Source organism: Amblyraja radiata, chromosome 1 (assembly GCF_010909765.2).
Source record: "Amblyraja radiata isolate CabotCenter1 chromosome 1, sAmbRad1.1.pri, whole genome shotgun sequence".
Taxonomy (NCBI): domain Eukaryota; kingdom Metazoa; phylum Chordata; class Chondrichthyes; order Rajiformes; family Rajidae; genus Amblyraja; species Amblyraja radiata.
The window spans coordinates 186421703-186433934 of NC_045956.1; the positions used below are offsets into that span (position 1 = coordinate 186421703).

Genomic DNA, 12232 nt, shown 5'->3' on the forward strand with positions numbered 1-12232 from the left:
CTTAACCCTCGAGCTGTCTCCTCCCATCCTCCCGCCCTCGGGCTCCTCCTCCTCCCTTTTTCCTTCCTTCTCCCCCCCACCCCCCATCAGTCTGAAGAAGGGTTTCGGCCCGAAACGTCGCCTATTTCCTTCGCTCCATAGATGCTGCTGCACCCGCTGAGTTTCTCCAGCAATTTTGTGTACCTTCGATCTTCCAGCATCTGCAGTTCCTTCTTGAAAACCTATGATGAGCGTTTGACGGCACTGGGCCTGTACTCGCTGGAGTTTAGTCAAATGAGAGGGGACCTGATTGATACTTATCGAAAAGTGAAAGGCTTGTATACAGTGGATGTGGAGAGGATGTTTCCACTGGTGGGAGCGTCTAGGACTAGAGGTCATAGTCTCATAATTAAAGGACGTTCTTTTAGGCAGGAGATGAGGTGACATTTCTTTTGGTGGTGGTGAATCTGTGGAATTCTTTGCCACAGAAGGCTGTAGAGGCCAAGTCAGTGGATATATTTAAGGCAGAGATAGATAGATTCTTGATTAGAACGGGTGTCAGAGGTTATGGGGAGAAGGCAGGAGAATGGGGTTAGGAGGGAGAGATAGATCAGCCATGATAGAATGGCAGAGTAGACGATGGGCTGAATGGCCTAATTCTATTCCTATCACTTAGGACCTTATGACCTTATGATAACATGATGTTATGCTAGATCTGTACTCAATATGCCCTCTGATGAAGGCCAATATACCAATACCCCAGTGAAAACCAGTGGGTAATAGGGTTAATTTGTGGGCTGGCATAGATTTGGATGGGCAAGAATAGTTGCCTTCCACGTGAAAGATGCGAACATGGGCAAAATGATTGAATGTCACTGGGACCTTGAGGGCAGCTCTCTGCTTCTTCCTCAAAATAGCGAGGAGGAAAATATTACTTCCGCAGTGAGTCACATTATAATCTGCTAATCCTCCAGTTTCATTGAGAGATATCACATGGGAGGTGTCAGGAGTGTCAGAAATGTTAGGAGGTACTCTTCCAAGAATTGAAGGCGGCACGGTGGCACAGCAGTAGAGCTGCTGTGTCACAGTGACAGAGACACGGGTTCGATCCCGACCTCGGGTGCTGTGTGTCTGAGTTTGCTCGTTCTCCCCGTACTCGCCCTGTGGTGCTCCGGTTTCCTCCCACGCTCCAAAGACGTGCGGGTTTGTAGGTTAATTGGCTTCTGTAAATTTTTGTCCCCAGTGTGTAGGATTCAAGAGTGGGATAACATAGAACTAGTGTACGGGTAGACAAAAATGTTGGAGGAACTCAGTAGGTGAGGCAGCATCTATGGAGAAATGGAATAGGCGACGTTTCGGGTCAAGACCCTTATACTATTTCCTTCTCTCCATAGATGCTGCCTCACCCGCTGAGTTTCTCCAGCATTTTTGTCTACCTTCGATTTTTCCAGCATCTGCAGTTCCTTCTTAAACACTTGTATACGGGTGATCGCTGGTCGGCACGGGCGCAGTGGGCCGTAGAGCCTGTTTCTACACTGTAAAGTCTAAATGTCACCAAAAACGAAACTGAACTCTAAAGAGCTGCTACATCACAATGAAAGAGTCCCGGGTTCAATCCTGACCTCAGATGTCTGTGCGGAGTTTGCATGTTCTCCCGGTGACCACGTGGAATTGATGTGAATTTCCATTTCTTATGTGTGAGGGATGTGTCACACATTTACTGAGAGATTAGATAATATACAACAGGAGGAGGCCATTCGACCCTTCGAGCCAGCACTGCCGTTCAATGTGATCATGGCTAATCATCAGATTGTTTCCTAATAAATTAATATAATTCCATCAATGCATTAATAGAGTCATAGAGTCCTAGAGTGATACAGAATGGAAACAGGCACTTTGGCCCAACATGCCCACACCGGCCAACATATCCCAGCTATACTAGTCCCACCAGCCTGCGTTAGGCACATGTCCCTCCAAACCTGTCATATTCATGTACCTGTCTAACTGTTTCTTAAACGTTGGGATAGTCCCAACCTCAACTACCTCCTCTGGCAGCTCGTTCCATACCCTCCACCCTTTTTGTGAAAAAGTTACCCCTCAGATTCCTGTTAAAACCTTTGCCTTTCACCTTGAACATATGTCCTCTGGTCCTCGATTCCCTTACGCTGGGCAAGATATTCTGTACATCTAATGGCCACAAAGTTCCTGGAATATCCTGAGAAATCTAAGATTTCCTTATTTTGTTTCTTGAGAAGTTGGAAGATTGGTGAATGCTATAAACTTCAACCAAACTCCAAAACTACCTTAAAAATATTTTTAAGGCAGAGCTTGACAGATTCTTGATTGGGGTCGTAGCCTGAGAATAAAGGGATGTACCGTACCTTTAGAAAGGAGATGAGGAGGGAATTCTTCAGTCAGTGGGTGACTAATTTAGAAACATAGAAACATAGAAAATAGGTGCAGGAGGAGGCCATTCGGCCCTTCGAGCCAGCACCGCCATTCATTGTGATCAGGGCTGATCGTCCCCTATCAATAACATGTGCCTCCCTTCACCCCATTTCCCTTGACTCCACTAGCCCCTAGAGCTCTATCTAACTCTCTCTTAAATCCATCCAGTGACTTGGCCTCCACTGCCCTCTGTGGCAGAGAATTCCATAAATTCACAACTCTCTGGGTGAAAAAGCTTGTTCTCACCTCTTAAATGACCTCCCCTTTATTCTAGGACTGTGGCCCCTGGTTCTGGACTCGCCCAACATTGGGAACATTTTTCCTGCATCTAGCTTGTCCAGTCCTTTTATAATTTTATATGTTTCTATAAGATACCCCCTCATCCTTCTAAACTCCAGTGAATACAAGCCTAGTCTTTTCAATCTTTCCTCATCTGACAGTCCCGCCATCCCAGGGATCAATCTCGTGAACCTACGCTGCACTGCCTCAATCACATGGATGTCCTTCCTCAAATTCAATTTCAATGTTTAATTTAAAGGCAGAGATTGACAGATAGATTCTTGATTAGTACGGGTGCCAGCGGTTATGGGGAGAAGGCAGGAGAATGGGGTTAGGAGGTAGAGATAGATCAGCCATGATTGAATGGTGGAGTAGACTTGATGGGCCGAATGGCCTAATTCTGCTCCTATCACTTATGGACATGAACAATGAACTGCCTTGATTGTATTCAGGACTGTTGGCATTATTTTTATTTTCGCACGATATTGTTTTATTAGCTTTTATGGTGCATCGTTTATTTATTATAGGTAGACACAAGATGCTGGAGTTACTCAGCAGGTGAGGCAGCATCTCAGGAGAGATGGAATGGGCGACGTTTTGGGTCGAGACACTTCTTGTTATTTACTATGGTACCTACTGAGTACTATGTTTACATACCTCCAAACTATCTTTGATCGGACGTTACTGGACATCACCATTACACTAAACGTTATCCCTTTATCCTGTACCTGTACACTGTGGACCTCTTGATTGTCATCATGTTTTAGTCTTTTTGCTGACTAGACAGCACACAACAAAGAAGCTTTTCACTGCCCCTCGGTACACGGTACAAGTGATAGTAATAAACAAAACTAAACAAAGTTACATTCTTGCAATACTAATTTCAGGCAGTGGCCAAACGGAACAAGTCGACCAACTCAACCAATCGACCTATCTTTCCGAATCAACCGTAATGTTGGAAGGATGAGAGTAATAGAGGAAAGATGCTTTTAAGACCATAAAACACAGCAGCATAATTAGGCCATTCGGCCCATCGAGTATACTCTGCCATTCAATCATGGCCGATCTATCTTTCCCTCTCAGCCCCATTCTCCTGCTTTCTCCCCATAACCTTTGACACCCTTGCTAATCAATACCTGTTGTGCTGCCTCAAGTAAGAATTTCATTGATCCATTTCGGGATATATGACGTTAGAAGATCACAAGATCATAAGTGATAGGAGCAGAATTAGGCCATTCGCTGCGTGAGTTTGTAGGTGAATTGCCCCTAGTGCGTTGGGCGTGGATGCGAATGTGGGATAACATAGAACTTATATGAACGGGTGATCAATGGGTAGCCTGCATTTGGTGGGCCGAAGGGCCTAACTCCATGTTATCATATTTCCATATCTTTCAATCAATCAATATTGCAGTTCTAAATACCTGTTGTAACAATTTATTGGTCTGTTTCATCAACACATTTCCTTCTCTTCCATGGTTCCTTCTTCACTAACTCTGGCGTGAAATGTTTCCCTTTCTTCTCAAACGATTATTCTTTCTCTATTCAAATCCAAGGCAGAATTAAATGTTCATCCCAAAGGCAGCACACGGCACTATAAGAACAATAAAAAAAATGTTTGGCCAGGTACATGGATAGGAAATGTTTAGAGGGCTATGGGCAATATGCAGGCAGGTAGGACAAGTGTAAATGGGACATCATGGTTTGCGTAGGCAAGATGGGCTGAAGGGCCAGTTTCCAAGCTGTATGACAATAACTCTATGCAATAAGATGTAGAGAGTAATTGACTTGGGTCCAAGGTTACGATGTGATAACAGAAGAAGATAGGTCTTTATTTTAAACTTTAGGCTTCAGAGACGCAGCGCAGAAACAGGTGCTTCGGCCCACCGCGCCGACCAACGATCACTCCATACCCTAGCACTATCCCACACATTAGAAACAATTTACAATTTTTACTGAAGCCAATTAACCTACAAACCTGTACGTCTTTGGAATGTGGGAGGAAACCGGAGCGCCCGGAGAAAACCGACTCGGTCGCGGGGAGAAGGTACAGACAGCACCCGTAGTCGGGATCAATCCCGGGTCTCCAGCGCTGTGAGGCAGCAACTCTACTGCTGCGACACCGTGGTGCAAAAGTGTGGTGTAAGTGTTCGGCACGGACTAGAAGGGCCGAGATGGCCTGTTTCCGTGCTGTAATTGTTACATGGTTATATGGTTATAAAATGAAATGGCCACAACAATTTAGAGTGGCTGTTGTTGTAATGCTGCAAGTAAAAATGTCATTATTCTGTCTGGGACATAGTCATACAGTGATACAGCGTGGAAACAGGCCCTTTGGCCCAACTTGCCCACACCGGCCAACGTGTCCCAGCTACACTAGTGCCACCTGCCAGCGTTTGGTCCACATCCCTCCAAACTTGTCATATCCATGTACCTGTCTAACAGTTTCTTAAACGTTGGGATAGTCCCAGCCTCAACTACCTCCTCTGGCAGCTCGTTCCATTAACCCACCACCCTCTGTGTGAAAAAGTTACCCCTCAGATTCCTATTAAATCTTTTCCCCTTCACCTTAAGCCTATGTCCTCTGGTCCTCGATTCCCCTACTCTGGGCACGAGACATGACAATAAAACACTCTTGACTTGGAAATTAATTTTCTTTCGGTTTTCAATGTGGGTGGCGTCGTGGGTGGGGGGGGGGATAGTTGAAAACTAGGGTAGAGGTTAGGAAGGAAGTTGTATTCCTTGATTTGGTTAACGTCTGTGTATTTGTATGGGTGAGCAGTGGGAGTCACCATCAACCTGGCTGAGGGGTTTTCAATTGATATTTTCCTCCTTCGAAGGTTCTTAGAAATGGAAGAATTTTTTGTGTGTAATCAAGAGTTCTCAGTCATGGATTGGCGCAATCCATATTTGGTAAAAGGAGGGGGCGTGATCCTGTATAAAACTCCATCCACTGTCAATAGAAGGTTAGTGTATGTGACCAAATCATTATATTGGCAGGGACAGCAAAAGGCAGTAAGGTACGTAGAACTGGATTTCAATCCCAGGACTATCTGAACTGGTCTTGGATGGTAAATATATTGGAATTTATTTGGGATTCATGCTTTGTTGCATTTTGTCTTTTTTAGCTCATAGTTCTGTTAAAAACATATATTTTTTTAAATATTTCTTTTAAATTTTTTTCATTGTGGGATTTTTTTTGTCAAAAGCAAGAAATTTGCCTTAAGAAGCAAATGTTGCAATACTAACCTAATTATTACTTTAGAAATGGGAAGACTCGTTATTTGGGAATTAATATCAATTCATCTCAGTCCCAAATTGAATGCCATATGGATCAAAATAGTGATTTTATTTCTTGTAGATATTGCGGATTTTTTTTAGAAATAAAAGCTAATCATTAATTAGTCAACGTCGCAAGTTGGGTCATTGTTGTTGAAGTTTTGCAAGCTTTAGGTATGGATTATTATTACCACATATACCAAGGTATACTGATATATTCATTTATCATATTTATTTTTATAACACTATTCTGTGCAATATCTTATATGCTGACAATCACCTTGTGTTTGCAATATCCTAAATTCCGGTAAGGGTGCATGCGTAGGCATAATGTGTATGCGTGTGTGAATCTGTGTCTGTGTGTGTGTCACAGTATATGCACACGAGTGTATGAATAATCTGTATTTTTCTCTCTTTTTTTTGCTGTTATTTTATTGTTATTTTTGTCATCTTGTACATTTGAGCTCCGCTCAGGCAGTGCGCTTGAATTTTGGTGTATGCACCACTGCAATGACAATACAGTAATAGTTATTATTAACTATTACACAAAAAGGCTTTTGTTTGTGAGCTATCCAATTCAATCAGATAATACTGTATCTGGATGCAAACAAGCTAAACTCAAGCACTACAGATAGAGCAAAGATAAAAATGCCAGAGTGTTGTACATACTTTCTCAGCATTGGAGCGTAACAGGTTAGCTTAGTTTACTTTCGATTAGTTTAGAGATACAGCTCAGAAACTGGCCCCTCATCCTACCAAGTCTGCGCCACCCTGCGATCAGCCCGTACACTAACACTTTTCTCTACACACTAGTAACAATTTACAATTTTCCCAAGCCAATTAGCCTACAAACCTGTACGTCTTTGGAGCTTCCCGGAGGTCATGGGGAGAACGTACGAACTCCGTACAGACAGCACCCGTAGTCAGGATCAATGGAGCAGCTGGGCTTGTACACTCTGGAGTTTAGAAGGATGAGAGGGATCTCATTGAAACATATAAGATTGTTAAGTGTTTGGACCCACTGGAGGAAGGAAACATGTTCCCAATGTTGGGGGAGTTCAGAACCAGGGGCCACAGTTTAAGAATAAGGGGTAAGCCATTTAGAATGGATGAGGAAACACTTTTTCACACAGAGAGTTGTGAGTCTGTGGAATTCTCTACCTCAGAGGGCGGTGGAGGCCAGTTCTCTCGATACTTTCAAGAGAGAGCGAGATAGGGCTCTTTAAGGTAGCAGAGTCAGGGGATATGGGGAGAAGGCAGGAACGGGATACTGATTGTGGATGATCAGCCATGATCACATTGAATGGCGATGCTGGCTCGAAGGGCTGAATGGCCTAGTCCTGCACCTATTGTCTATTGTCTATTGTCTATTGTTGAACCCGGGTCTCTGGTGTTGTCAGGAAACAACTCAACCGCTGCTCCACTGTGCGGCCCAGTTCCAGAGACAAAGTCCAATGTCAGCTGGAAAAATTGGGACTATTACCTGGCTTATGGAGGGACGGTTCAGAAACCTGATAACAGAATGGAAGAAGTTGTTCCTGAGTCTGGTGGTGCGCGCTATCAAGCTTTTGTATTATTCTGTTCGAAGGGAGCAGGGAGAAGAGGGAATTACCAGGGTGGGATGAGTCTTTGGTTATGTTGGTTGCTAGAAATGGTTGCAATGCTGGACATTGTGAAATGTAGATGGAGTCAACGGTGGGAGTGCGGTCTGTGTGATGGACTGGGCTACATCCACAACTCTCTGCAGTTCCTTGCAGACTTGGGCAGAGCTGTTCCCAAGCCACGTTGTGATGTTAACTGACAGTGTGTTTTTTACGTTATATCAGTAGAAGTTGGCAAGGGCACTTGGAGTTTGAGTTCAGTTTAAGAACAAATGGAAGAATGTAATGGCAGCAAGGTGGCACAGCGGTAGAGCCACTGCCTTACAGCGCCAGGGACACGGGTTTGATCCTGACAATCCGTGCTGTCTGTATGGAGTTTTACGTTCTCTCCGTGACCTGGTGGGTTTTCTCTGAGATCTTCGGCTTCCTCCCACACTCTAAATGCATGCAGGTTTGTAGGTTAGTTGACTTTGGTATAAATGTAAATAAATGTCCCAGTATGTGTAGGACAGTGTTAGTGTGCGGGGATCGTTGGGCAGTGGAGGCCGGTTCTCTGGATACTTTCAAGAGAGAGCTAAATAGGTCTCTTAAAGGTTATGGAGTCAGGGGATATGGGGAGAAGGCAGGAACGGGGTACTATTTGGGGATGATCAGCCATGATCACATTGAATGGCGGTGCTGGCTCGAAGGGTCGAGTGGCCTACTCCTGCACCTATTGTCTATTTTCTATTGACTCAGTGGGCTGAAGGGCCTGTTTCGCGCTGTAACTCTAAATTAAACTAAACAAAATGTAAGGAAAGTATGGAGTGGAGATTTCAAAGAGTGGAGTGATTGTAATGCATGACGGCTGATCCATTTCCCTGGCCAGAGTCGCCTGGCTTGGACGCCATTTTTAGTATGGTGTCGTGAAAATGAACTCTCTTTGACATCCTCTGAATTGAGTTTAGTTTAGAGATACAGTGCGGAAACAGGCCCTTTGCCCATCGAGTCCCCGCCGTCCAGCAATCCCCGCACATTAACACTATCCCACACGCTAGGGACAATTTACAATTTACTGAAGCCAATCAACCTACATGTCTTTGAAATGTGGGAGGAAACCGGAGCACCCGGCGAAAGGTCACGCAGGTCACGGGGAGAACGTACAAACCCCGTACAGACAGCACCCGTAGTCGGGATTGAACCCGGGTCTCCGGCGCTGCATTTGCTCTAAGGCAGCAACTCTACCGCTACGCCACCATTTTACCACACACTAACACACACACACGCACATACACACACACTAACACACATACACACACACACACACACACACACACACACACACGCACATACACACATGATTGCCATGATTTCTCCCAGATCATGGCAATGAATTCCACAGATTCAATACCTTCTGACTAAAGAAACTCCTCGTCATCTCCTTCCTAAAGGAACGTCCTTTAATTCTGAGGCTATTGACCACTTGTCTGTTAGTGCCGATCGCAATACCATGTTGAACAGATCTCATCTGCCTGTACCTGATCCATATCCCTCTATTCCCTGCACTTCCTTGTGCCAATCTAAAAATCTCTTAAATGCCACTATCTCATCTGCCTCCGCCACCATTCTTGGCAATGTGTTGCAGGCTCCCACCACCCTCTGTGTAAATAACTTGCCCCTCACGTCTCCATTAAACATTCCCCCTCTCACCTGATGGCGATGCACTCTGGTGTTGGACATTTCCACCCTGAGAAAAAGGTTCTGACTGTCTACCCTATCTATGCCTCTCATAATATTACCTACTTCTATCAAGTCACCCCTCAACCTCCGACGATCCAGAGAAAACAATCCAAGTCTATCCAACGTCTCCCCGTAGCTGAAACCCTCTAATCCAGGTGGCATTCTGGTAAACACCCTCTCCAAAGCCACCACATATTTCCTGTAATGGGGTGACCAGAACTGCACACAAGCACCAAACGCAGCCTAAACAAAGCCCTATAAGGCTGCATCACGAAAACCATATTTTGTATCTCTTAACTTAAAAAGTCAAATTCTAACTGCACAAGCTGGATATTGGCCTCAATCTCACAAACGGGCAATCCAGTAAAATGTTTCTGCTCTACAGCGAGACAACTGAGACCTTACATATTTGAGCTTCATTATCATTAATTAATTTAGTTTAGTTTAGTTTACTATTGTCACATGTAGCGAGGTACAGTGAAAAGCTTGTCGTTGTGTTCTATCCAGTGCAAAGACTATAGATGATTACTATTGAGCCGTCCGCAGTGTAGATAGAAGGCTAAAGGGTATAATGTTTAGTGCAAGATAAAGTCCGACGAAGTCTGATTCAAGATAGTTCCAAGGTCTCCAGTGAGGCAGATGGGAGGTCAGGACGGCTCTCTAGAATGTACTGTGCCTCTCAAAATATATTAATTAGACTCTGGTGGATCTCTCGTGGACCCACAAGACTTTTGCACAATATTCGTCACATTACCAATGGGTTTTGCAAACTGGGGGACCAAGGAACAGGCAGTATAATCCTGAGATAAACACAAAAAGCTGGAGTAACCCAGAGGCTCAGGCAGCAAGCATGTCTGGAGAAAAGGAATAGGTGACATTTCGGGTCGAGACCCTTCTTCAGACTCCTGAAAATGTCACCCATTCCTTCTCTCCAGAGATGCTGCCTGACCCGCTGAGTTACTCCATCACTTTGTGTCTATCTTCTAGTACCGCAGTTCCTTCCTACACACATATATTCCCGAGATACATACCATAAATGCAGCTGTTGTAGGTACCAGAACATAATAACTAAGACCTCATTTCCAGAAATTAATCTTCAAGTCGAATCGGTAATAAAGAAAGCAAACGCAATGCTAGCATTTATTTTGAGAGGGCTTGTGTACAAAAACAGGGATGTAATGCTGAGGCCCTCTAAGGCGCTGGTCAGGCCGCATTTGGAATATTGTGAGCAATTTTGGGCACCATATCTAATGAAGAATGTGCTGGCTTTGGAGAGGGTCCAGAGGAGGTTTACAAGAGCGTTTGATGGTGCTGGGCCTCCACTCGCTGGAGTTTAGAAGAATAGTGAGAGGCTTGGATCGAGTGGATGTGGAGAGGATGTTTCCACTAGTGGGAGAATCTAGGACTAGAGGTCTTAGCCTCAGGATTAAAGGACATTCTTTTAGGAAGGAGGTGAGGATGAATTTCTTTAGTCAGAGGGTGGTGAATCTGTGGAATTTTTTGCCACAGAAGGCTGTGGAGGTCAGGTCAGTGGATATATTTAAGGCAGAGATAGATAGATTCTTGATTAGTATGGGTGTAAGAGGTTATGTGGAGAAGGCAGGAGAATGGGGTTAGGAAGGAGAGATAGATCAGTCGTGATTGAATACACTTGATGGGCCTAATAGCCTAATTGCTTTCTGCACGGAGTTTGTACGTTCTCCACATGACCTACGAGGGTTTTCTCCGAGATCTTCGGTCTCCTCCCACTCTCCAAAGACGTACAGGTTTGTAGGTTAATTGTCTTGAAGGCTGTGGAGGCCATGTCATTGGGAATTTTTAAAGCAGATTTTGACAGATTCTTGATTAGTACGGGTGTCAGGGTTATGGGGAGAAGGCAGGAGAATGGGGTTTTGAGAGACAGGTAGACCAGCCATGATTGAATGGCGGAGTAGACTTGGATAAACTCCAGCGAGTACAGGCCCTTGGCCGACAAACGCTCATCAGATGTTAACCCACTCATTGCTGGGATCATTTTGGTGAACCTCCTCTGAACCCTCTCCAGTGCCACATCCTTCCTCAGAAAGGGGGTCCAAAATTGCTCGCAATCTTGTCGTTCAAACACATGTTGCAAATTCATTCTCAATTCCAGAGATGAGAACATAATATCAGGGGGACTTGTGCTGCTCCACTGAGATTGTGGCCAAATTTCCCCAAGTTGCCAAGTCATTCTTTGCTTGTGTGTGGGAGGTAGCTGTATATGGTCCTCTCTAATATCACTGTACCTTAATTGGTGCATGTGACAATAAATGTGAATCTGAATCTGAATCTATATCTATTTGCCTGCAATGCAGTTGTGACTATGTTTCATAGGTACGACTGTGAAGTGCTTTCACCCATTCTATAAGTAAGGATGGGCGGTGGACACCACAGGCAAGTGTAGTGTAGGAAGGTGCTGGTTTCCACCGAAGATAGACACAAAATGCTGGATTAATTCAGCGAGACAGGCAGCATCTCCGGAGAGAAGGAGTGCGTGTCGTTTCGGGATTAGACCCTTCTTCAGACTCAAGGAACTGCAGATGCCGGTTTACCCCGAAGATAGACACATCCTCATCTCCTTCCTAAAGGTGCATCCTTTAACTCTGAGGCTCTGACCTCTGGTCCTAGACTCTCCCACTAGTGGAAACATCCTCTCCACATCCATGCTATCACTATTCGGTAAGTTTCAAAGAAGTCCCCCCACATCCTTCTAAACTCTGGACTGTCATATGGAAAGAATGGAGTGGCTGGGCTTGTATACACTGGAATTTAGAAGGATGAGTGTGGATCTTATTGAAACATATAAGATTATTAAGAATTGGACACGCTAGAGGCAGGAAACATGATCCCGATGTTGGGGGAGACCAGAACCAGAGTTTAAAAATAAGGGGTAAGCCATTTAGAACGGAGAT

At 44.6% G+C, this 12232-nt stretch overlaps 1 protein-coding gene across 1 annotated transcript in view; it reads left to right on the forward strand.

Moving 5' to 3' along the window:
- Window positions 1-831: 831 nt before the first annotated feature.
- LOC116987910 (interleukin-12 subunit beta-like) overlaps window positions 832-12232 on the forward strand; it is a 33759-nt gene continuing 22358 nt past the window's right edge. Inside the window, exon 1 of the mRNA XM_033044265.1 lies at window positions 832-921. Within this exon, the coding sequence (XP_032900156.1) occupies window positions 832-921 (90 nt within the window). The remainder of the gene's footprint in view (window positions 922-12232) is intronic.